Here is a 27,415-nt window from a genome sequence, read left to right on the forward strand (position 1 = left end):
ATTAATAAGTAGTACATCACAAGTAATGTACACATTTTGTAAAAGCTTCTTACTCATCTTTTAATGTCTTATGTTGTGCTATAACAGCAAATTAGCGAATGTTTCTATTATCTCCACGTCGTAAATAATATACTATATTTTATTACATGAATTTCTGAAGGCTCTTCGTGATAAATTATCATTTTTAACAGGTGCTTAAAAATGCCACGATTGTTCTCGAAGAGCGCTCTCTACAGTTCATGCGTAGTATTATTTCATGATAATAATAATAATGCAACTTTACACATTTTGATGGGAGAAGGTATTCTTCTTTTGAGTTTTATCATGTTAACAATATTAATAAATACATTAACATAATCATTTGATTTAATGACTAGATTATGGGACTAATTATGAAATCACAGCTAGAAAAAAAAGTCATTTTCCAAAATTAGTTTTCTATGATCTGACCTTTTTTGGTGTGACTTTGTCCTATTAGGGTAAATTATTTTTGGCAATTTGCCTTAAACTTCACACTCATTCAAATGCGTTTTCACTAGTGCCAAATGCTTTTTTTCACACAAAAAAGAAAAGAAAAGTAAAAGCTTTATTAACATTCCATTTCAACTTTTGTTATACTACATTTGGAACTCACATGTGAAATTGTCAAAAACTTGACACAAATTCAGATGCAACTTCGCTGCCTGGAATTATCAATGATAATTGAGAGATGGACAAATAAATGTTCCACAAACGCCTTTTGTGTCATATTTGACATTAACATGAACAAGTGTAAAAATTATTTTTAACATTATAAAATGATGTAGCCTAAACCCAAGTTGCTTGTTCATCAGGCCTGCATTTGATTTCTGAGCAAAAAAGACTTTACTTGATAAAAAGGATGAACTATCAATCTCTAACAAGTTTTGGTCATAACCTATATTGGATCATCATTTATAGGCCCTACATTTGATACAGTAGGCTAATATATTCATAAATAAGCATTATAGGCTACTCATTGTTCAACATAATTTTATAAAGAATATTTAGTTTAAGTTATGAGAGAATAAATTGTTTAAAAATTTGGCCAAAATGTATCACGACGTATCCTGGGGGGATACATAAAAAAAAAAAAAAATCTATAATAAAAAGGAAAATAGCAACCAATAAATTAATTTTCTCATGTGTTTTTATTGTTTTTTTCTACCCCTTTTAGGGTTACCGGGTTAATACCGACTTTAGTGTAAATAAACCCATAGCAGCATTCTTAATCACATTATTGTGGCACTTCAACATCATGATGACAGTCGTTCATTACTCTGTCCTGCTGCATGAGCATGACTTAGCAGTCTCTGGTGGGCTACATCATACTGATCACTGATTGGGTGAACCTCTCAAACTACCGAAACCTAGAAAGACCAAAACACATTTTCGCATAATCATGGAAGGCGCACCTACTGCAGCCAGGTACGTTTTAAAAAAGAAAAAAGAAACTGTTGCTCAGTAGGTTACTCGATTATTTTACATGTTATTTGCGGTATCATTCAATCTGGCAAAGTATGAGCTTTCATTTTGTAATAACAATAACAGAATTGTTATTACATAGCGACAGAAAGTCTTTGCGAGTCGTCCAGTTTTGCTGTAGCATAAGCACAACACATTCTGTAACTAAATTAACTTAGTCTCAGTAAAGTTTCTTATTATTGTTCACAGTAAGGCTGTTACAAGTCTCTACAATGAGGTGAAGGTATGTATTTCTCCAAACGTTAAAAGACGAAACTCTGTTGTTGACTTTAAAGGGCTGTTAATCTAAAATAAAAATTGTGTTGTGTGTGTATTTTATACCATGGGGAAGCGAACGTCGGTCATGGAAAGCCACAGTCCTGCAGAGTTTTTCTCCAACTCGGATAAAAGCCTTCAGTTCAGACCTTGATTAGCTTGCTCAGGTGTGTTTGATGAGGGTTGAAGCAAAGCTCTGCATGACTGTGGCTCACTAGCACCGACGTTTGACACCCATGTATGTATTGGATGGGTGTGTATATAGTTAGCATCTCACATCGCAGCCAATTGACACCTACTCACCATTAATACAGGAGTACTATGGAAAGACACTGAAGAATAAATCTGATCTGAAAAGCAATGCCTGTGTGCCGTCTGCCAAGTCTGTCCCTGCTTATGTGAGAAAAGTGATAGCTGGGATCCATCCAGATGTCGTTGCAAAGTAAGGTTTACATGACAAATGTTGTGTTAATGCAATACAGGCTATATATATTGCTATTCTAACTTACATAAATGAAATAGTGTCCTTGCACCCACTAGTAAAAAAATATATATATATATATTAAGAGAATTATATTTGGTGTCTGAATATTTTTTTTTGACTGTATGTATATATAAGTAATAAGTATATATATATACACAGTGGGGAGAACAAGTATTTGATACAAGGTTTTCCTACTTACAAAGCATGTAGAAGTCTGTCATTTTTATAGGTATAGGCTACTCTTCAACTGTGAGTGACGGAATCTAAAACAAAAATCTAGAAAATCATTGTATTATTTTTAAGTAGGCCTAATTAATTTGCATTTTATTGCATGACATAATCAGAAAAGCAGAACTTAATATTTGGTACAGAAACATTTATTTGCAATTACAGAGATCATACGTTTCCTGTAGTTCTTGACCAGGTTTGCACACACTGCAGCAGGGATTTTGGCCCACTCCTCCATACAGACCTTCTCCAGATCCTTCAGGTTTCGGGGCTGTCGCTGGGGAATACGGACTCTCAGCTCCTCCAAAGATGTTCTATTGGGTTCAGGTCTAGACACTGGCTAGGCCACTCCAGGACCTTGAGATGCTTCTTACGGAGCCACTCCTTAGTTGCCCTGGCTGTGTGTTTCGGGTCGTTGTCATGCTGAAAGACCCAGCCACGACCCATCTTCAATGCTCTTATTGAGGGAAGGAGGTTGTTGGCCAAGATCTCGCGATACATGGCTCCATCCATCCTCCCCTCAATATGGTGCAGTCGTCCTGTCCCCTTTGCAGAAAAGCATCCCCAAAGAATGATGTTTCCACCTCCATGCTTCACGGTTGGGATGGTGTTCTTGGGGTTGTACTCATCCTTCTTCTTCCTCCAAACATGGTGAGTTTAGACCAAAAAGCTCTATTTTTGTCTCATCAGACCACATGACCTTCTCCCATTCCTCCTCTGGATCATCCAGATGGTCATTGGCAAACATCAGATGGGCATGGACATGCCCTGGCTTGAGCAGCGGAACCTTGCGTGCGCTGCAATATTTTAATCCATGACGGCGTAATGTGTTACTAATGGTTTTCTTTGAGACTGTGGTCCCAGCTCTCTTCAGGTCATTGACCAGGGCCTGCCGTGTTGTTCTAGGCTGATCCCTCACCTTCCTCATGACCATTGATGCCCCGCGAGGTGAGATCTTGCATGCTGCCCCAGACCGAGGGAGATTGACCGTCATCTTGAGCTTCTTCTATTTTCGAATAATTGCGCCAACAGTTGTTGCCTGCTCACCAAGCTAATTGCCTATTGTCCTGTAGCCCATCCCAGCCTTGTGCAGGTCTACAATTGTATCCCTGATGTCCTTACACAGCTCTCTGGTCTTGGCCATTGTGGATAAGTATTTTATACAGGTAACTAGTTCAAACAGGTGCAGTTAATACAGGTTATAAGTGGAGAACAGGAGGGCTTCTTAAAGAAAAACTAACAGGTCTGTGAGAGCCAAAATTCTTACTGGTTGGTAGGTGATCAAATACTTATGTCATGCAATAAAATGGAAATTAATTATTTAAAAAATCATACAATGGGATTTTCTGGATTTTTGTTTTTAGATTCCGTCTCTCATAGTTAAAAGTGTACCTAATACATACCTCTACATGCTTTGTAAATCGGCAGTGTGTCAAATACTTGTTCACCCCTCTATCTATATGTGTGTGTGTGTGTGTGTGTGTGTGTGTGTGTGTGTGTGTGTGTGTGTGTGTGTGTGTGTGTATATGTATGTGTGTATGTATGTATGCATGTATATATATATGATATGTTTCTGTGTGTGTCTATGTATGTGTATGTGTGTATATATATATATATATATATAAATATATGATATGCGTCTGTATATATACAAAGACTTCAGATGCAAAAGCCTCTAAGTGCCATCAGAAATTTTCTTCTAGAATAATTTTTTATCAAGTTTGGATGTTTATGTTCAGTTATTTCACTTTAATGGCAATGAGAATTACCTATTAATTGTCATTAAAGTGAAATTACCGAACTTAAATATACAAGCTTGATAAAAATGCTCATTTTAGAAGAAAATTTCAGATGGCATTTACAGGCTATTGCATCTGACGTCACATCTTCATATATATATATATATATTTATATTTATGATGCATGTGTGTGTGTGTGTGTGTGTGTGTGTGTGTGTATATATATATATATATTTATTTATTTATTTCCTTTGTATACTTCCTGTATTTGACTGATATATATATGGATAAATGTTTTACTGTTTTCACCAAGGCTGGATTTATTTGATCAAAAATATATTAAAATCAGTAATATAAAATAAAATAACTATTTTCTATTTTAATATATTTAAAATGTGATTTATTCTTGTCATGGCAAGAATAATTTCTCCAACAAGCATCATTACTCCAGTCTTCAGTGTCACATGATCCGTCAGAAATCATTCTGACATGCTAATTTGATGCGTAAGTAACATGTCTTCTTATAATCAATGTTGAAAATTTCTGTGCAAACCATGATACATTTCTTTCAGGAATTTTGGATGATTAGAAAATTCAAAAGAACAACATTTATTTGAAATGGAAATATTTTGTAACATTTGTCTCTACAGTCATTTTTGATTTTATTTAAAACATTCTTAATATAAGTAGTCATTTCTTGAAAAGGGTAGTAGACTGTGTATATTACACCTATTGATGAATGGAAAGGTAATTGTTCATTATAACCATATTCCAGATTTTGAATGTTTGCTTTTAAATAAAACATTTAAAAAATGTTTTTATTAATACCTACTTTATTGGAAGCCTGTTGCCATATTAATAAAAAACAGATAAACGAAAAACGATTTAAGTGGGGTTAATAGGGACACTTGATACAATTAAATAATTGTAACATATTTAAATAAAGCCAACCTTTAGATTTTTTTATTTTTATTTGACTGCTTATACCTTACCTTGTCTTATAACAGTTAGACTGTTTTTTGTTGTTGCATGTTTACATCTTGCCTTTCACCATGTTTCAATGCTTAACTCTTGGTGGCAGTATAACTTGTTTCCGTCCTCTCAGGTACTACGGCTGTGGTCTGGTGGTCCCTGAGTGTCTGGAGGGCTTCAGGGTGCTTGATCTCGGCTGTGGGAGTGGACGGGATTGCTACATGCTCAGCCAGCTCGTAGGAGAGAAGGGACATGTCACAGGCATCGACATGACTGAAGATCAGGTCAGTTCCCTTGAACTGCAGATTAGGGTTACAGGGTTGTGAATAATAATGTGCACAGTTAGTAAATAAGTTATTTTGTGCTTGTTTCATATTTCAGTACCTTTCAGTTTAAAAGACAAAACCTTTTTAGTCTTCTCCAAACCAGTTATGAGATTAAAGGCCCATTCGCTTAACTATAATGATAAAGATATAGTTTTAAAAATCATTCTAAATAAAAGCATAAATAAGTAAAAGCATTGCAGAGTCCACACTACAACTATAATGACAATGGCACAGAGGAATGGTAACGTAGAGGAAGTCAATGTCAAAAACACTGACAGCCAATCAGAATCCACCCTGCTTTAATTTAAAGAGCTCGAGACGACAAAACTGTAGTGGCTGCTTATAATAAACGATAGTTCTGGACGCCAACAGTTATTGTTATATTTGTTATCGTTATAGTTATCGTTCTATGTGTGAACGGGCCTTAACAGTGTTTAATTATTTTAATAGATAAAGGCCCGGTTTCACAGACAGGGTTTAGATTAAGCCAGGATTAGGCCTTAGTTTAATTCGAAAATGTAAGTATTTTTTTTAAACATGCCTTAGAAAAAAACATAACTGGTGTGCATCTTGAGACAAAACAATGGCATTGACATATTTTAAAGCCCCTGGTGTCAAAAACTGTTTGAAATCGCTGGTGTTTCTGACGTCACAAACTAGCTTGTTACCAATCATGACAACGTGATCGTCAACGAGTGGATCAATGCTGGTGTGAGTGAGTGGAGATGGGGCTAATTTGCATATTCATAGAATTCATAGTATACTAAATGAGGCAAGGCTGTACCATTCAAGCTATTTTAAGGCATGAATAATTTTTTTTTCAAGGAAAAATCGTTTAAATGTAAAATGCTTGACTACAGGGGGACTAAGATATATCAGTGCAAGTTGCTTTCAGTTCAAACTGCTCAAACATGCATTTTAGCCTGGGACTAGCTTAAGCCTTGTCTGTGAAACCGGGGGTGACAGTCTTAATAAAAAAAAGTAAAAAAAAATATTTTACACATCCTAGATGTTATGGCAAAAACAGTATATGTGACCTACTCTATTTTTGTTTTTTGTTTTTTGCAGCTTGAGGTGGCCCAGAAGTACGTTGACTACCACATGCAAAGATTTGGTTACAAAAAGCCAAATGTGAATTTTGTTTGTGGTTACATTGAGGCCTTGGCTGAAGCAGGTCTAGAGGAGAAATCATATGATATCATCATGTAAGCTTTCAAAGTTTCAAAATAGTAGCCTTAAAGTCACCATAAAATGGAAGTTGCTGTTGTATTATCATCCCTATTGTGGAGTACATTCGAGTGGCACATGAGGGCACATGAATAAAAAAAAAACAAGATTCATAATAAATACTAAAACAAACAAATATGTCATTTTTGATTTCATGGTGACTTTAACATGAAGAAGAAAGTTTTCTTCTCTGACTTGAGACTATTGTCTTCAACAGGTTTCAGTCTGTTCAGTGTTTCCACTACTAGCTTGCATATACAGCCAATTAATTGGCGTTTTTTGTTCTTTTCTTTCAAAAGATCGAACTGTGTGGTGAACCTTTCCCCAGATAAAACCAGTGTCCTTAGGGAGGCTTACCGTGTACTAAAGGTAACTCTATTTCATACTCGCACCAGTGTTTTGAGTAATTTTAGAATTAAATTATATAATTTTTCTGTTATATTTTTCCATTCCTGACACTCATACACTCATCCTGACATTTATACAAAGCATTAAATTTAATATTTGAAATAACTCTGGACATTTTTGCATATGTAGCTCATTAACAAACAAAAATTATTTAAATTTTCTTTGTTTTTTTTAGGATGGAGGGGAATTGTACTTTAGTGATGTTTATAGTGATGCTAGAATCCCTGAAGACCTCAAGGCCAACACCGTGTTATGGGGTAAGAAAAGACATTGATCCTAATTAGCCCTTTTTTCTTTCTAATTGTTACATGGTATAGTTTAACTTTAGTTGTGGCACTGTGTTGAACACAGCAAATAAAACCTTTCTTATTTGCATATGTTGATCAGGTGAGTGCCTGAGTGGAGCATTGTGGTGGGAAGACCTGACACGACTGGCTGAAGAGGTTGGGTTCTGCAAACCCAGACTGGTTACTGCTAGTATCATCACTGTGGGCAACAAGGAACTAGAGAAACTTCTTGGTGAGACATTCAAATGGTGAAATGTGCCACCTTGTAATGGTAATCAAAAATAAATGGGAAAGTCTGTTCTGCAAAAAAACAAAAGCAAATAGACATTTCGCCAAAAACGTATTTTGTGTTCCACTGAGGTAAGAAAGGCTGCGTTTACACTTGGGATTAACATGTAATCACCATGATCCGATCAAGCAGATCGGATCATTAGCCAATCTGGACACGGTGCGTTTACATTAAAGGGTTAGTTCACCCAAAAATGAAAATAATGTCATTAATGACTCACCCTCATGTCGTTCTAAGCCCGTAAGACCTCCGTTCATCTTCGGAACACAGTTTAAGATATTTTAGATTTAGTCCGAGAGCTTTCTGTCCCTCCATTGAAACTGTATATACAGTATTCTGTCCATGTCCATAAAGGTAATAAAAAGATCATCAAAGTAGTCCATGTGACATCAGTGGGTTAGTTAGAAGTTTTTGAAGCATCGAAAATACTTTTTGGTCCAAAAATAACACAAAATAAGACTTTATTCAGCATTGTATTCTCTCCCGGGTCTGTTGTGAATCTGCCTTCAGGACTCCGCAGTGACGCTGCTGACGGAAGACGCTGATGACGTGTTATCTGGTGCGCCCGAGCTTCGTTTACAGTCTGAGGGAGACGCACGCTATATTCAAGCTATTCTACATTGTTTGCGTGGATATCATTTTTTTAATGGTCTGTAAATGTGCATGTCGCGGATGATGAGACACTTTTACAGCGTGCGTCTCCCTCAGTCTATAAATGAAGCTCGGGCGCACCAGAAATACACATCATCAGCGTCTTACGTCATCAGCGTAACTGTGAAGGATTGACAACAGACCCGGGAGAGAATACAATGCTGAATAAAGTCTTATTGTGTGTTATTTTTGGACCAAAATGTCACGATCCGGTTCTCTCTCTTTCTGTTTTCCTGTCTGTGGTTCACTTATCCACACACACACACACACACACACACACACACACACACACACACATACAGACACTCACAGGTGTTTCTCATCTTATCAGCGATCGCGCTGCGTCTACACTCTCATTCATGTTTTCTCTCTCTGTCACACTACCCGCAGCTGTTCCTCATTTTGATCAGCACTTGCACTGATCACTTCTCACCTGTTCCTCCTTTCCTCTAATTCTCTCCACTACTTCTAGTCTTGGTTTTCTCTGCTTCCTTGTCGGATTATTGTTCAATGTACAAGCTTATGCTCTGACTCTTCGTTGTCTGTTGCCAGTGCTTCCTTCCATGGAGATTGTCTTGTCCTGTCCTGTCCAGACGTGAGTTTTGTGTTGGATCATTAACATTGTTCTCTGCCCAGTTACCCTGCTGTTTTGTGGCCAGTCATCTAACCAGCCACCTGCAAGTTATCATCCTCGCTGCTCGGGGACAGAGCATTGTTGCCGCTCGCCTATTTCCCTCTGCGCTGGACTCTCTGCATCGGCAGTTCACCTGCTAGAGCCACATTGTTTGTGCTTACTTCAGATCTGTGTCTTCCTTGACGACAGTCTCCTGTGTTACAGTTTCGCTGTGAATAAACTTTATTTTGCATTCACCTCTGCATTTGGGTCCGCTGTATATTCCACCTGACACAAAAAGTATTTTCGATGCTTCAAAAACTTCTAACTAACCCACTGATGTCACATGGACTACTGTGATGATCTTTTTATTACCTTTATGGACATGGACAGTATACTGTATATACAGTTTCAATGGAGGGACAGAATGCTCTCGGACTAAATCTAAAATATCTTAAACTGTGTTCCGAAGATGAACGGAGGTCTTACGGGCTTAGAACGACATGAGGGTGAGTCATTAATGACATTATTTTCATTTTTGGGTGAACTAACCCTTTAAGTAGCCTCTGTATCTGGATAACGATCGGATTTCTGTTTCCTGCATAATAATTATATTAGGTCTGTAGAACTACACCAGATTAAGAGTAAAGATGATACAAATTAAGCAATGTCCCAATTGCGCTCACTTTACTTTCCTGTGCAATATCCAGTCTTAGATCAAATTAATTTTTTTTGAATGAAGGAATACTTCCAGAGTTGATCATACAAAAATCAGAAACGCGTTTACACTTTTTTAATGTGTATGTGGACAACATCCGGATACAGGGCGCATGTTAATGCCAAGTGTAAACGCAGCCAAAGCCATACAGTTTAGAACGACATTAGTAAATTTTCATTTTTTAATGAACTGTCCCTTTAAGGCTCAATCACATCCATGCTGATCTTCAGTCCAACAATTGGTTAAGGCAGCAATCTAGAGGAAATTATTACTCTTATACCACAGTTACCACATATTGTTATATTGTTATAACACCACATGTGTTAATGCCAAGAAATTTTTATTAGGTTTTCGTGCCACAAATATTCTTGTGTGTAGAACTATTTAGTTATACTATTAAGTGATATGCACATCTGCTGTACATTTCTTTACCAAGCTTAAAATTATTTATAAAGTATATATATACATAACTGATTAATTTAACATTTTGGATGATTTACCGTAATGCTGAACATTTTGAAGGAAAAAAGTTGTTTATAAATTGTGCCAGTGCATAATGCATCATAACAAAGATGAATGAGAATAAACTTGTTCTCTTTGCCTTTGCAACCATCAGCCTCAGCTCAAAGAGCACAAATGGCAGTCTATCTGGGCACGCACGCACGCACGCACGCACACACACACACACACACAGAGAGAGAAATGTATAGTGTTGACACTTGCACTCAGTGTTACTAGTGCACAAGTTGTGTTTTCATGTTTTATTGGGACTTTACATAGACACAATTATTTGTATACTGTACAAACTGTATATTATATTCCCTTACACTAGCCCTACCCCTAAACCTACATATCACAGAAAACTTTCTGAATTAAAATTTTTCAAGAAACATCACTTAGTATGATTATAAGCTGTTTAACTCATAGGGACCAAAAAATTTCACAACAAGGATTGACACATCTCAGACAATCTCAGACACATATTCCGAGCATCATTTTGTTTCTATTGTCCCAGTACATGCTCAGTGAAAAAATTGCAATTTCCATCTTGCTGACAATTGGTTACAGTAGTAGACAGGAGGCCGATCATCTGATCTCATGTCTCCCACTGGTAGTCATTACATTAAGTCATTCTGCATTTGCAAAAAGTTAAACCTTTGTCATCTTTGTCACATTTATGAAATGCTAAGATATTTATAGTTTTATTTTGAATTATAAAATTTGTTTAGGTGACTACAAATTTGTGTCTGCCACATACCGGCTCTTCAAGTTACCAAAAGGTTCAGAGAAGAGGTCCTGTCTGGTCATGTACAACGGAGACATTACAGGTTCGGAGGAAAGCTTCGAGTTTGATGCCCAGTTTACCTTTAAGGTATGTAGTTACATCCAGTTCATCAGAATTTAACTACCGGTACTTATTCACCAGAGCTTATAACGCAAATCACATCCTGCACATTCTTTCTCTTCTTTGTCACATTAGTGATTATTATTATTTTTGAATAAATTAACTAATCTTAGAATTAATGAATCTTGACAATATGTCACTATCATGTTGTTTGGAAAATAAGTGTCATGTAAGTGTGAGCTTAAAAAAATATCTGAACTATTTCTTATATTCCTAGATTTTACTTTGTTGGTCATATGGTAATAATATATGAAAAAATGATATGCATATAAATGCTACACATGTAATTATTAAGTTAAATGTTTTGCATAAAAACCTTGACATTTTACCGTTCAAAAGTTTGGGTTCAGTAGAATTTTTTTCAAAGAAATGAATAGTTAGGAGCAAGGGTGAATTTAATAATTATTCAGCAAGGACAAATTGCAAGAAGTGGCAGTAAATGCATTTATAATAGTGCAAAAATAATTATATTTAAAATAAACATTGTTCTTTTGAATTTTCGATTCTTCAGATAATTCTGAACTAAAGTAAAACCAGAGTTTACACAAAAATATTAAGCAGCATTGTTTCAACATTAATAAGAAGAAATGTTTCCTGAGCAGCAAATCAGCATATTATAAGGATTTCTGAAGGATCATGTGACACTGAAGCAAGAATAAGTTACATTTAAAAATAGATTGAAATAGAAAACGGTTATTTTAAATAGTAATACTATTTCACAATATTACAGTTCTACTGAATTTTGTATCCGCTGTAGTGAGCATAAGCTGCTTCTTAAAAAAAACAAAACATTTTACTGATCTTAAACTTTGAAAGACTTTTATTTTGTGAACAATCATAATCGATAAAAGACAATTCTGGGCCTTTGTCTAGGTTGATAAAGTGATGGAGGTGGATGGTGATGTGGCCAGCCTCTTGAGTAACTCCAGATTTGCTGAAGAATTCACATTTCAGCCTCAGGAGGTGAACACCTCCGCCTCTGGAGGATGCTGGGCCAAACCCAAGGTAAGTGACTCATTTTCTTGGCCTCCATTTATCAGCAATGCACTGATATATATCACACCTCTACATTCAATATTATAATGATCCATTTGAGTTTCAGTTGTAAAATAATTTTTTGTTGCAATTTTAGACTCACCATCTTTCAAAACAACAACTGTGTTTATCACAAACCTGACATCTAGCATTGAAAAATGATTATACTTCAAGCAACATCGAAGAACGAACTGGTGCTACATAATTTCAAACAAAATCAGGCCAAAGCGAACTTTCCAGGAGAGTTGTTCTTTCCAGAAAAATATTCCAGTAATAATTTCCTCTAGATTGCTGCCTTAACCAATTGTTGGACTGAAGATCAGCATGGATGTGATTAAGACTTAAAGGGACAGTTCGTTCAAAAATGAAAATTGACTAATGTCGTTCTAAACTGCTTTGGCTGCGTTTACACTTGGCATTAACATGCGCCCTGCATCCGGATGTTAATCCGGAATCCGCATACATATCCGAATACACATTGAAAAGACAAGTAAACACTTCAAACTACAAACGGCTGTGGCGTTTACATAATTGCTAGGTGTGTGCTGACGGTTTGTCTTATTCGACATGAAAATCAGCTGCGAAAGTGACACAGACACATTTTTTTCCCGTGTTTAATACAGTAAAGCTACTTGCTTTAAAGAAATATATTGTATAAAGTGCCATATTGCAGAGCTGGTGCAAACATATCTACTTCGCTATGATCAGATGCTTTCTTATCTGCTGTATTCTCACCGCTGTCATTTTTGCTGCATGTTTATGTTATTGAGAGGAAAGCGTCCAAAGTAGGTCGAAGTCCAAAGTAGTCGATTATCGAGTTTAGTTACCTATGATCACGCGCGTGAACTCGACAATCGACTACTTTGGACTTCGACCGAAAACAGGAACTAAATACAGGTATGTGCGCTGGCTGATATAACATAATTTGTATTAATATCTTTCACATCTACTGCAGTCAGATTCACTCGTGTTCACTCTTAAGGAATCACTCAACATGGCTGGGCACTTGTATGACACATCAAGGATGATAAGAGAAATAAAAGCAGGTTTAAAATTAGACCCCATTTAAGTCAATAGGGTGCACATTTTAAAAAGAGGATAACACGGTGTAGGCAACACCGATTTTTGTCGTTGTTCTCTGTATTGACAGCACTCCAAATTTACTAAAAATTGAGCTCAATGTTAAAATTGACCGGAGTTCTCCTTTAAGAAAATAAAGAACTTTTGCCGTGAGTATTTCTGGACTTTCAGTTGCTCTATACAGACACACAAGGTCACCCATCTGTACCACAAAGCCTTGAACACAGAGGAATGTCCGCCCTTCCAAACAAAGAATGCCATCTTATCAGTGCTGGTGGTGATTCAGTCTTTGCAAAGACACACAAAAAGGACAAGAATCGACTTACAACAACACGCAAGATGGTCATCCTCCAGGCAGTTTAATGATCACTGTTGGTGCCTGGATCAGATTTACTCCATTTTTTAGAAATCCTGATTTAAACATTTTAACTAAATGTATGTTTGACCATTGTTTTGGTTTCATTCATAAATATCTAAGTTTCTTAAACCTTTCTAAAAGTTCCTGCCATGCTTTAGTGGATTTTTACTTTCACACAGAAAGCCGAAAATATAATCTCATTGTCAAATATCAGAGATATGTTATAAGTGCTGTATAATCCAAATATTTTTTTAATATTGTAAACCAAAACAAGATTTACATAGTAATGGGTATGTTCTTTGCCCACTGTAATAAAAAAATAAAAAAAGTAACGGCAATATGTTTTTTACACTTGCTGCGACAATTTTTAAAAGTTATGCCAGATTCATCTCATTGTTTTTAAGTGAGTTTAATACAATTTAAGTTGAAATTACTTAAACATCCAAGTTGATTGTACTTAAACATTAAAGGCAGCAATTTTTTTGTTATATATTTTCTAGTATATGTATACACCTGAAGAGGTATAGTTTTTAAAACACATTTTACTCATAATTTTTCTCTGAACTTTTCCCTCTGTGTCATTGAGTTCTTGGGAACCAAATAGCTATACATTATGATTAATGCAAATACTTCCAACCACTGAGAATGTTCCTCTCTCTTCAGGCAGTGTCAAGGAATCCCTTTGAACTGGTCCAGCAGTTGGGCAGTGCGAGTGTAACTGCTTCCACTGGGGGGTGCTGTGCAGGCCAGGAATCATGTTGAATCAAATTTAAAATCAGTTTTGCTATTTTATGATTTGAAAAGAACAAATGATTGGTTGTAAATTTTAACTAATTTGGTAAAAAAAAAAAAAAAAAAAAAAAAAGGTAACAAAAAAGGTAACAAAAAATGATGACATCGATCAGTATAGGGTAATGTTTTCCATGCATTTTTAATTATATTCATTTATGTATAGCAAGTATTGTACATCACACAAGTCTATATAGTTGCATAATCTTAAGCATTCACCTGCCGGATTTAATCTTTATTGTATCTTTATTGTATTGCCAGATATAATCTAAGTGAAAACTCATGGTTTATTGAACTTTTGTAATCAAATCACTTTTTTTCCACTGCTGTAATAAAAATGTTTGAGCTAACTGCCTGGCTATTACTATCAGCTAGAGAATACTCATGTTCTCTCAAATGAAAATCACCTTTTATTATATATATACCTATTTATTATAATCTAGCCCCCATCCCTTAAAATTTCACAACAGGATTTTCAGGTGAGAAGGGGGAACGCATCAACCATTTGCTGCGATTCTGGGACCAATGCTCTTTTCTGAAAAAGGACAGAATTTGAGGTTATAGAAATTTAAGGAATCTTGTATAGGAATTCCATAGAGTAAAACGTTTTTCCAACATAGTTTTAAATATTCTATCTAATTGACTGAATATGTAAAGTTTCACCACCTGTGAAGATTTTTGGGATTGTGAAATAGTTCATAATCAATCAACTCTCCTTTGGTCTGGATTGATCTCTGGCCCTGATAATGATAAAATGCACACTGTACGGAGATCTGAGTCCATGATTATTTTTACATCCTTTCACGGATTTTGCAGCTCTTGCATTTCTTAAGATCCCTCTAATCCCTGCCTTATCTATATAAGGTAAATAGTTACCTATTATACATTTTTGAGTAATCACAATAAATGTACAGCTTTGTTAATTTTCTTTAGGATGACATGGACTGGATCGTTGTTCAAAATGTCTGCATTGTGGGATTTCTCCAACTGTGAGAACTTTCTGCCACATCTTTTTGCTTCTCTTCAAATTATTTTTGTGTAGATTTTATTGTTTCACCCTTGTCCCAGACACAAACTTTCACCAACATAAATTATTATTTGTAAGAATATTACAAAGATAATTATTGTAAGATCTTTGGTGCAGCTGTACACATGCTCTGGATAAATGGGTCCCCGAGAGCCCAACCTGGGACATGCTGTGATCCCACTTACCATCTTACCCATACTTTCATGTCTACCCCCTAAAATATAGGAGATGGTAATACTTTCATAAATGTAGCAATCATACAACAATTTAATTTGATGTTAAACAAATTATGCTGTTCCTCACTATGGCATAATTTTCAGCACAACCATGAATTTTGTATACAATTGCTTTATATTTTGTATAAAATATGGTTTTTGATATGATGTAAGCAAAACCAAGGCAAATATCTGGTTTAGATTTATTTGTTATTGTGTATCATCATTTCATTTAATTTAGGGTTAAAACGTTTAAAATGTAATTCCCACCACTGTAATTTTAGCACAGAATACTATCAGACACAATTTAATTTGGGAATAAAAAAAGGAAAATTACAGAATCATCTTGTGATGCCAAATTACTGTTGGACATTGTAAATAGACTGTAAATTGAACAATCTAGTGCAGTGATATAAATGTATCAGTCCACATGTCCTGATAACTTTAGGCATGTTACCTAGGCTGTCCATAAAGTCTACTGTTGAAGAAACTCTCTAAAATCGTGTTTAGGTATTTATTACATTTCCTGAGTGTATCTTGGCATTATTCAAAAATGCTGTCACCAAATATTCTTCTCAAAACACCAAAAAAACAGTCACGAGGAAACTTCTGTATGCGCTCGTTTGCATTAAGTGCGACTGTTTACGGAGCTCATTGGCTGTTCCGGCAGCGAAGGCCCCGCCCAACGCCCAGCTGCTCCACTGGATTGGCTGCCCAGGTCGCCTGTCACCGAGACATCAGTAGAGGCACGAGTTCGCGCTGCTCTCGCTGAAGTGTGATCAGTTTCAGCCGCGTAGTGGGACTCAGCGAGACCTGATGCACAAGTCAAGGCGACGCGCAGCGGAGATGAAGCCGGATTGGCTCTGATTTTTAAAAGCCCTTTCATTCAAGAGGCTGTCCATTATCAACAGTCGGTTCCAGTACCCCCTCAAAAAATGGCGTCACTTAGCCGGGTCCGAGCCTTTACTTTGATTTTCTTTACTGCAAGCAGTTATTTAATTACTCCCACAAGTGGCAAGGAAGGAGGGGGAGAGGAGACTGTCATCATCGGGCTGAGACTGGAGGACACGGACGACATTTCCTTCATGGACAGGGGCTATTTGCGGGTCAGTGAAAGGTCTCGGGTGAGATTGAGGGTGTACGGGCAAAACATTAACAACGAGACGTGGTCCAAAATCGCCTTTACGGAACACGAGAGGAGTCGAGTGATTGGCAACATCGACAGCTCCTCGGGAGATAACAAGAGTCAGGAGGACACGTCGGGCTTGCACCCCTGTGGCATCAGGACTTCGGATATTCTGATCTTACCCAACATCATTTTAACCCGCAAGACGTCAGGCATCGTGGAAATCGAGGTCAAACCTCTGCGAAAGACTGAGAGGAGCAAAGCGTACTACCTGTGCATCGCCACTTCCACACCTGCTGTGGCTGGCATGCACGACCCGTGGACGGAGACCACGTGGATCTATCACGACGGAGAGGACACCAAAGTGATCGTGGTGGAGGAGAGGAAGTTTCTGCTTCCTTTCTGGCTTCAGGTCACCTTTATTTCCATGTTGCTCTGCCTCTCGGGCATGTTCAGCGGCTTGAACTTGGGTCTGATGGCGCTGGATCCCATGGAGCTCCAGATCGTCCAGAACTGCGGGACGGAGAAGGAGAAGAACTACGCCAGGAAGATCGAACCTGTCAGGAGTCAAGGAAACTACCTGCTTTGCTCGCTTCTTCTGGGGAATGTTCTGGTCAACACGACCTTGACCATTTTGTTGGATGATATCGCCGGTTCTGGATTGATAGCTGTAGTGATGTCAACCATCGGCATTGTGATATTTGGGGAGATTGTGCCTCAAGCTATATGTTCACGACACGGTCTCGCTGTGGGTGCGAATACAATCTTCTTGACTAAATTCTTCATGCTGCTCACTTTCCCTGCGTCCTATCCGGTAAGTAAACTGCTTGATTATCTCCTCGGACAGGAGATTGGCACCGTGTACAACCGAGAGAAGCTCTTGGAGATGTTGAGGGTCACGGATCCCTATAATGACTTGGTGAAAGAGGAGTTAAACATCATTCAGGGCGCGCTGGAGCTCAGGACTAAGACAGTGGAAGATGTGATGACCCAGTTGCGCGATTGCTTCATGATCGCCGGCGACGCCACGCTCGACTTCAACTCCATGAGTGAGATCATGGAGAGCGGCTACACGCGCATTCCGGTATTCGAGGGCGACAGGTCCAACATCGTGGACTTGCTGTTCGTGAAGGACCTTGCGTTTGTGGATCCCGACGACTGCACCCCGCTGAAGACGATAACGAAGTTCTACAGCCATCCCTTACATTTCGTCTTCAACGACACTAAACTCGACGCTATGCTGGAGGAGTTCAAGAAAGGTGAGAACGCGCTCGCGCTGAGAGAGGTGCTAAAGATGTGTCTTTGAACAATGTTGCATTGTGATTTCCTACTATTTAAGCATAGGCTACTCTACGTTGCATATATGTTTTATTGCCATATGAAAGCTAGACTATCATGCATCATGTCTATATGAAGGCAGTCGCGTACCTTTTACGCACCGGCTGTATTACGCACGACTAGATTTCACTTACAGAATCTACAGTTCCTTTTCTTCAAAAAATTTATTTTTTACCTGTTTTGTCCACCTTATGTCTATTCAGGTATTTAAACAATGACCTGGAAGGCAACTTACATAGTCCATTCATTCAGTTTACTTGAAGCTACTTAGTTTTGATTGATTATAGGCTAATAATTATGTAATACCGTACGTATAGGCTATTATGGTTTGTCCCCCATCATTATTTCATCCCACGTTATCATGTAAAGTCCTCTGTCTTCCTACTTTTTATCACCTATAATGATTTAAACTCGCTAAAAAGTTTAAATGCCTTAAGATTTTATACGATTAAAATCAGGAACTTGCAGTAGGCTAATACATAGCCTACATAGATTGCATTTTTTTGGATAATTTTTAATTTGGATTAGCATACTGAGAATACAAAAGCATCTCAACTCTGTAAACACACACACACACACACACACACACACACACACACACACACACACACACACACACACACACACACACACACACACACACACACACACACACACACACACACACACACACACACACACATATATATGTATACAAATATATAAATTATAGTGTTACATTGATGGGAATAATTTGTTATAATAATAATGGGAATTTTTGAGATTTAAGGTCTTTATCATTCATGGACATCCCATTTCAGAGTTTGCTAAATACTTCCTCTGCATACCCATTGCTTGCTCTTTCTTGAGTGTTCCTGCACTATTTAAAACTATTTTAAGTTGTCAGCTTTGGCCTGTTTGACCACACTTACTGCCCTCAGGACCCTACAAACGTATTACAATGTGCCTGAGTGCAGGGAAGTGCGGTATCTCGATGTGCCCTCACATAGCTAAGGGTTAATGCTTGCAGCAGTGGTGAGAATGTAGTGATGCAATGGAAATACACTGCAGGTGTACTCACAGTTGCTAAAGGATGACTCAGGGGGGTTATTAGGTGTAATACTTCATAATGCATGAAATAACATGCCAGTTCAACAATCTGTATTTTGTGTTATGTGGTAAAATGGTGAGAGTCTTGATGGAAATTTTTTATACATTCTGAAAAGGAGTATTTAATAGCTTATTCCCCATATAGATTTAAAGAAGACCGAGTAGATTTAAAGTTTAATGGTGTGAATCAAACCCCTATAATAGTAGACCAAACTTACTAAACGTAGCCTAATATCCATTTAGCCTACCTTATTAGTTTTACATTTAGACACAGCCTCATAAGATCTTATGACAGTATGCACACCTCAGACCTGATGTTTTATTTAAAGTCAAACCAGCTTACAATTAATATCAAAATGAACTATAGTAGTTTATCTAATGCATTAATCAATTTCATTTGAGATTTTTTGTGGGGAAAGGCATCAAAACGTTGACATGACTTAGCGACTAAGAATACAAATACAATGCCATTATACGAATTTTAGCAACATTGGCTATGATTGTGACTTTTGTTCTTGGCTTCTCTCCAGAGGAAACTCACGATTGGCTGTTGCTATTCTAATGACTGATTAGGGGAGTGGACACAAAGTTTCACGTCAATCTGGCTGTGGTTTGGGCACTCTCTCAGTTCAAACTTAGTGCTTTGTATTGTAAGTCAGTGTTAATTAATCTAATGCCTCTTGTGGAGCTGCACAGCCATCCAAAGTAGGAACAAAATACATCACTCCTGCCAAGCACACCTTCAAAGTGTAATTTGTTTCTCTTTGATTTTGATTTTTGAGTGGCAAAGGTTGCTTTTATTATTTCTGCAGCCGACTTACATGATAGCATTTGAAGATGCTCGATTCTGACAGAGGAAAATGGACTCAGATGTCTTCTAATAGTCAACTAATTTGGGTCCGAATGAGAAGGACTTCTGACTGCAATCATGACCTTAAAGGTCAGCCCTAAAATTCCTAGAGCTACAGACTAGCTCCTTTATGATTGAAATAATTAGTGTGTGTGTCATAAAGGGACCCCTGCCAAACAGCAGTTTTGTGTTTAATGAGAATGGCATTGTTCATCATCTGGGCTTAACTCAAAGCTGTGCAGTTCAGGAGGCATTTGCTGCTGTTGCTTTCGTTCTAACATGTTGAGTGGGTATTTTGTTTTTCTCTCTTAGTATGCAAGTTTATTTGTAAGAATATTTTCTTTGCTAAACAGAGTTGCTTTTTCTTATCTGTGGGGAATTATAATTAAATATTTAAATAACTTGAGGGCTCAACAATAAGGATTGCCCACTATCAAGGGCTAGGAGACAGTTGAGAAAACTGTCAATGCAGTGTAGAACAATTTGCATTCATTGAACTTGTACATCAATTCTTTTCATACATTACAAACTTTTTTGTATTGTACATTTTTGTTGCAAATTCTGCTAATTTGCCACCAAGATTAATAAATATGGGGGTTTGTCAAAAAACAACAACCTTATTTATAACTATAATTTCCAGCCTGAGACATATATTATTTTTGTTAAAAGAAATTGGTAAACAAATGTAATTTTAAGAAACCTTAAATAGATGGACCCAAGAGTGAAAACTGTCACCATTCGTTTTAAACCCACAAGAGCTTGGTTAATCTTCAAAACACAAATTAATATATTTTTAATGAAACCTGATAAGTTTATGTCCCTACATTAAAAGTCCAGGTACATTGTTGAAAAGGGTCATCATAAAATGAATCCATATGAAGCAAGCAGCTTAATCCAAGTCTTGTGAAGAGATATGATCGCTTTATATGAACAGATTTCATTTAGGTTTTATTTACATCTAAACAATGATTGACACTTACACATAGATCACATAACATAACGCGTGTGATGCACGCACGAGGACCAACACGGTTTGTTTTAGAGCATAATGAACACGTGATGCGTTTAACATGTGATGTATGTGTGTTTATATATGGAACGACATGTCGCAATGTTTGGAACAACATTTTTGGCTTTCCCTTCAACATATGTGACCCTGGATCACAAAACCAGTCACAAGTCTCACGAGTATATTTGTGGCAATAGCCAACAATACATTGTATGGGTCAAAATTATAGATTTTTCTTTTATGCCAAAAATCATTAGGATATTAAGTAAAGATCATGGTCCATGAAGATATTTTGTTAATTTCCTACCATAAATATATAAAACATTTATTTTTGTGAGTGGATGCAGCACAATTGCGAACATAAATGGACAACTTTAAAGGCAATGTTCTCAATGTTTTGATTTTTTGCACCCTCAGATTCCAGATTTTCAAATAGTTGTATCTCGGCCAAATATTGTCATATCCTAACAAACCATACATCAATGAACAGCTTATTCATTCAACTCTCAGATGATCATGTATAAATTTCAATATTAAAAAATTGACCCATGTGACTGGTTTTGTGGTCCAGGGTCACATATAATGAAAAACTAAAATTATTTCTCCAATTATAAAAGTGGCTTGCTAAACATAAAAATCATTATTTTGTGGCAGGGCAAGTAAAAATCAGAACACTGGCCCAATTGGCCATAAAAAAAAATCCATATTGTTGATCACTGACCTTACATTATTAGGGGTCATTCAAAATCCACAGGAATGGAACACAGTGCAACTTTTTTTAAAGTTAAACTTATTGTTTTTACCTTGACAGAGCTTTATAAAAATGCAACGCTCAATGGCACAAGATGCTGAAAAACAACAAGATTTATTGCAGCAGGCAAAAGCATTCATCTAGTCCATGCTTACATTAAAAAAAGAAAACGGTGCAAATGGAAGCACGTTCGCATCCTGAGTGATCAGCCCTTGGATGCTTTCATCGTGCTTGATCATATCTCAACATACATCTTGTCATTTCATTTAGTGCTTAATCTAGTACAGAAAGGTTACTGACTTCTTTGTAGTACTTACCTCATCAAACTCATTTAGCTGCAGAAGGATGTAGAAAACATTACTCTCTGCAAAAAGTTAGAACAAAGTACGTAAAGATAAAGGTCATGAAATCAGAGCCTAACTCTCCTGAACTCACTAACACTCCAATATGACTTGGTTCAGTGCCAGCATTGCTATCACATGCTTGATGCGATCAATCTGTTAATTTATGCGAGAGAGGACGATTTGTTATCATTTTAAATCATGCAGATGAACTTTTGGCCTTCAATGACTCCACCCTCATCTGTATCTCCAAAATAAGTGTTTTGCGGTCATGTTTTTGTCATTATGTTAATATGTTTATAGGACTCAGTAATTAAGAGACTTACTTAATCTGATCTCATATTCACGTTGTTATACATTCAAAATATATCACAAATGTTCAATACTCCTTAAAAAGCCTGCATATTACAGTAGTTTGCACCTGGCATGTTATCAGGAGTGACATCTATAGATGTCATAAACCACAGTAGTTCATTTACAGTACAGTACTATTATTGTAACGCAGGGCCACTGAAGGTGGTTGGCCTCCACATGAGTTCTTGCACGTATTGAACCAATCCACCCGCCTGCTAATGTAGGCCAATCTATGCTTAATTCAGATTCAGCAACCTCCTTTCCCTCTTGTTTTAACGTGGGAATTCTTTTTTACTTCACTTGGCCTAGTTATGGCTGCATTATGTCTCATAATAGATGACATCCCTCCTTGTTTCACTGCTCAATCCAAATAACATCCTCTTCAATTAAATCAGATTCGTTTTTGTGGCACCCCGCATCTTCAATTTTGACATTGTTCATCTGATGAGCAATCAACCAGTGTAATGATTTCTGCTGAGACGTTGGAGCGTATACAGTACTTGGTAACACTTGCCTTTGCTGGTGGGGATTATGTGGCGTCATATTGGCAGGAACTCTGCTGGATGTAGTGTGTGGGATCCCCCTTTGAACACACTATGGTTTCACAATTATGGCGTTTTTACTCTGGGCACTTTTGCTGCAGTCCGTGTCCGAGCGTGATTGTTCCCTGGCGCCCCCCGCTGTGTTGGTCTGGTTTCACTTTCAACTTGATTCTATCGAACCCTGGTGCACTTGCGCTCATCTTACGTCATCGCAAACGTGCACGGCGCATGATAGAAAAAAGCGGGTCAAATATATTGTGTTTTTTTTTTTTGAGGCTATGCACAGCTGAGTAAACGACACTCTGGATGTGTGTCGCATGAAGGCGTCTTTCTGCTGCTTGCAAACACTCTTTTGAGGATAAAAAAGTGGATTGCCAATAATTTGCTGCACTGATTGCACTCGCTATGCGTGAATACACTGTAGGCTCACTCTCGCTTGTATGCAGGGTAGATCATCAACACTACCATCCCTTACATGTGTTTTATAGAACTAAATACGTCGTAATCGGCTAAATCGCATGCACAGGTTTCTTTACAGTACTTCCTGAACAAGTGTGCACCTGCTTTTACATTCACGCGAATCGTGGGACAGACCACCTCCTCTAGGTAGTCTCGGGTTCGGTACGTCGGTGCACACCCTGTCCGCATGCCATTACCAATTTTTAATGCAAACCATGCCTAGAAATAGGTATGGGCGGTATGATATATATATTAGGGGTATACATTATGCTCATATTTGCCCACTCTTTTGAAGGCATCTTGAGTAGCAGCTCTATATTTAACGAAGCACATACAAAACACCTGAACCCGAAATTATTCAACCCGTTTTACAGAATATTATAGTTTGTTGCGCATAACCCCCATTAAAATAACTTTCCTTCCAAACGAAATCCTGCCTCTTCTCTGATGATGTGCATACTGAGATCACAGCAATAGCAAACCACAGCAATCCAATCAATTCCCGAAGGATAAAATCAAGTCCTGTCCTACATTTTCTCATTCAAGAAGCCTTTTCACTCCGATATTTGTGACAATAGGGAAGGAAAAATGAACGTTCTCAGAATTAAAGTACTGTTGTGATGTCTTATTTTGATTTTGTCAAGCTATCAGCAGTAGTAGTCAATTCTGTCAGGACTAGGGTGAAATGTTATTGAACATGCTCTCCATTGTCATTCCACGTGTGCAGCTCAAGCGCATGCTAAGACGTGGCTTTTCAAATGGCCTACATTCCTCAAATTCTGGTACATGAACATGAAATGGCCTCAGAAGCGATTAGTTAAACAATTGAGTAGTGCCAGTACCTCAACAAAGTCGGTCTGATCTAGCATTACTAGCCTCTGTTGTGTCTTGTTTGTTTTAACAAAGATAACCAGCATATATTGATGTTTTACTCAGTGTTACTCAGTGTTTCGAAATAGTTATTTAGAAGTTGCTTGGCAAAATCATTTCTAATAGAATCAGGTTGAGTCTTGGTCAAATCAAAGATTGACTGCTGAGTAATGCCCTTTTATTTTTCCTGACTATTATGCAATCGGATTGTTCTCTGATTCAGATGTCTGCTAGTATCCATTCCTCACTCATTAATCTGTCTCCGCTTGGAAACTGGAAACCTTCCAGACAAATACAAATGGAAACATGTAGGGTAAGCGTACCCATTAAGCCCACCAAAATCTAAGTCTAGGTTTTTTTCATAGATATTGACATGGTTTATAAGAAAAATTATTTGTTAAAATGCAAGATTAATCTCACATTTGAAAATGTATGTATTAGTTGATGTACGTTTTAGAATATAAAATTAAGATATTTTATTAATAAAGTCAGAAGTCTGGCATGGGCTTAATTGGTACTTTGGCACCATTTAAGCCCGCATGTGTTCCAAATAAGCCCACATCATGATTGATTTATACAATATAATTGTTTATATTTTTTTTAAATAAGTAAAACATTGATATATTTATTCAGTGACAGGGAAGCATTAAAAAAAGTAATTTTGCTAATGTTTGATTAGAGCCCTGGGTGTGATTGGTAGGTGTTAGTGGCTGGGGGTCCATGCCGGTGGTCTGGAGCCTTCAGTCGGCTTGACTCTGGAGCATCTCAGAAGCCAAGCCGAGTTGCGGATCCATACTCTTGGCTTTCAGGGGGTATTCTAGTGGGGCCCCCCACACCGGGAGTATGGAGCCTTAAGTTGGCTTGATTCTGGAGTTATACCTGGTCAAAGCTAGAACTTTGACCGAGTGTATCCTGGGAAGGAAGCCAAGTTGGGATTCCAGACTCAGGGGTTAGGGGGGGTCCACTAGTGGTCCTCCCATGTCATAAGTATGGAGCCTTGAGTCGGCTTGGTTCCACATGAAGTCAAAATTCCACATGAAGTATCCAATTAATAGGTCATTTAACAATTTCTCTCACAAAGTTGATTAAACTTTGTAATTTGAGGGATTCCTCATTGAAACACATAAGGTGGGCTTAAATGGTTCCACAGTCAGTAAAGGTGAAAAAAAAGACAGTTTTCCTTTAAAAAATATAATATATGTTTACATAGACATGCAAGGAGCTTAAATATACTGTGGACAAAGCATCATAGTAATTTCCATTGTGCCCACATTGAGAAATGTTATGTTTTTTTCCTTCAAGGTTAGCTTGTGTTGACTCTAGTTTGCATGCGTTTTATGGCGCTGTACCATTTAAGCCCATCTTTAAAAAAAGTTAATTTATGAAAATAATCTTCCCAACAAAACAATTTATGATGTATTTATTTGTAAATTAATGTAAAATAAATCACAAAATATTTAGTGTTTGTAGTTCACATGCTTAATTCTTCAGCAGTCTATCTTCCAGTAAGGCTAATGGTTTGACCTTGAGATTAGCTTTGAGCGCAAACTAATAATATTCATCTTTCCATTTAAAGAAAAATTATATAAAATTATGAATTATTATTTGTTCATACACAAAAAACAATACATTTATCTCTTATTTGACATAATATCAATGTAGTTACCAAAAGAATGGCTGAAAATTGCAGAAATGTGTTGATTTCTGAAGGGTCCAGAAACACCAAAGTTTTTGGGTGTCTTTGTTTGAGGTCCCCTGAGATGGCATGCACATGAGTGGGGCTAACTTAACATTGCCAAATGTGTTTAACATGCAATAAAAAATGTCAGGTAAGTTACAAATCACTGGATTGGTTAAAATAAGGAGCAGCAAAAAATATGATTTTCTCTTTTTTATATTAGACTTCAAAGTTGAAAGTGGGCTTAAAGGGTACATGGGCTTAATAGGTACACTTACCCTACTTTCCAAAAATACTTTTTGGATGTTATTATTTAGAGTTTATAGTATTTTTGGGAGATTTAAGGAGAGTTTGGAGCAGATTGTTCATGTTCAGAGTGTAAACAGATTTTATGTAGCTATTTTTTACTTTTAACATATATTTTTTTTAGTTTTCACACATCATTAATCTTTGTGAATATCAGAGGAATATTTTGCCACTAATGCTGTTTTTTGAGACTCCCTTCTGCCTAAATAAAGGTCTGCCACTGTACTTAAATTATTGGAAATAAAACCTGGTTCCAGCTCTCCTGCTTTACTGTTATTAAAGATCAAGCAAATTCGACGTAACACTTCTCTCCCAAACTCTCTTTCTCCTGCCTTTCTCCCTCTTTCTCTCTGCCATCTACTTCACAACACATTGAGAGTTGCAGAACCCACTTGGGTTTCAAAACTGCCCCCTGGCATTCCCAAGGCTTCCGTGCCATGCCCCCTCCCCGGACCCCCCTCCCATATTGTCCTTTTGCCCGTTTCCCTCAATGTCGTAAATTACAAGCGACACAAACCCTTGCCTAATGCTCTGGCATGGAAGTCTTCCAACCAGAAGAGCTCTGGCTGGCAACATTGATTGCGGTAAGCAGTTCTCTCTCCCTCTCTTAGTGAGAGGAAAAACAACCATGCCAAACGGGTGCTTCCATGGAGTATAAAATACAGCGCTAGTGTCAGATATAGACATGACTGAACTTAACTCACGTTAAACAGCACGTCATGCGAGGCCCAAAAATTCATGGCTGAAGCAGGCTGCCTCTTACTTGCATCTATTATATTTCACGACCAGTTGCATGGTGTATGATAATTGTTTTATGTCCACTTTTTACTTAAGCTAAAGTGTTGTAATTTGAATGACATAATGTTGAAGCCTTAATTTAATTTAAAATAGTTGAATATTTAATTCAATTGTTTTATTTAATTAATGTCTGCTTGTAGAGGGTAAGGCATGACAGTTAAAAACCTTTCTTTTCTTATTTTGCTTTTAGCTTAATGGAGTCCAGCCACAGTGAATTGTTTTCAATGCGGTATCAGTTGTTATTTGCAGCTTAGTTAGCTTGGATTGAAAACGTGCAAATTTGCATGTATCAAAT

General features: G+C 37.3%; 2 protein-coding genes across 5 annotated transcripts in view; both read left to right on the forward strand.

Moving 5' to 3' along the window:
• Window positions 1-1,314: 1,314 nt before the first annotated feature.
• as3mt (arsenite methyltransferase) lies at window positions 1,315-14,715 on the forward strand. Its single transcript, XM_079615722.1, has 11 exons — window positions 1,315-1,446; window positions 1,693-1,726; window positions 2,073-2,200; window positions 5,315-5,465; window positions 6,576-6,712; window positions 7,034-7,103; window positions 7,318-7,399; window positions 7,530-7,661; window positions 10,930-11,072; window positions 11,979-12,110; window positions 14,242-14,715. The coding sequence occupies exons 1-11, from the start codon at window positions 1,421-1,423 to the stop codon at window positions 14,338-14,340; spliced, it is 1,134 nt and encodes a 377-aa protein (XP_079471848.1). The 5' UTR covers window positions 1,315-1,420; the 3' UTR covers window positions 14,341-14,715.
• A 1,657-nt stretch (window positions 14,716-16,372) lies between these two features.
• The window catches only part of cnnm2b (cyclin and CBS domain divalent metal cation transport mediator 2b), a 49,120-nt gene continuing 38,077 nt past the window's right edge, over window positions 16,373-27,415 (forward strand). For all 4 annotated transcript variants that reach the window (XR_013798009.1, XM_079615723.1, XM_079615724.1 and 1 more), the window contains exon 1: window positions 16,373-17,994. Coding sequence is in view for 3 of the 4 variants with exons in the window: in XM_079615723.1 (XP_079471849.1) it covers window positions 16,545-17,994 (1,450 nt within the window). In the remaining variant the exon portion in view is untranslated. The remainder of the gene's footprint in view (window positions 17,995-27,415) is intronic.

The sequence above is a fragment of the Phoxinus phoxinus genome (genome assembly GCF_949152265.1).
Source record: "Phoxinus phoxinus genome assembly, chromosome: 6".
Taxonomy (NCBI): Eukaryota; Metazoa; Chordata; class Actinopteri; order Cypriniformes; family Leuciscidae; genus Phoxinus; species Phoxinus phoxinus.

Bases quoted from the DNA above. Each gene is read 5' to 3' on its own strand.
- as3mt (XM_079615722.1), top strand. From the start codon at position 1,421: ATGGAAGGCGCACCTACTGCAGCCAG. The intron at 7,662-10,929 runs GTGAGACATTCA...AAATTTGTTTAG, and splicing joins GGAACTAGAGAAACTTCTTG to GTGACTACAAATTTGTGTCT. The intron at 12,111-14,241 runs GTAAGTGACTCA...CTCTCTCTTCAG, and splicing joins GATGCTGGGCCAAACCCAAG to GCAGTGTCAAGGAATCCCTT.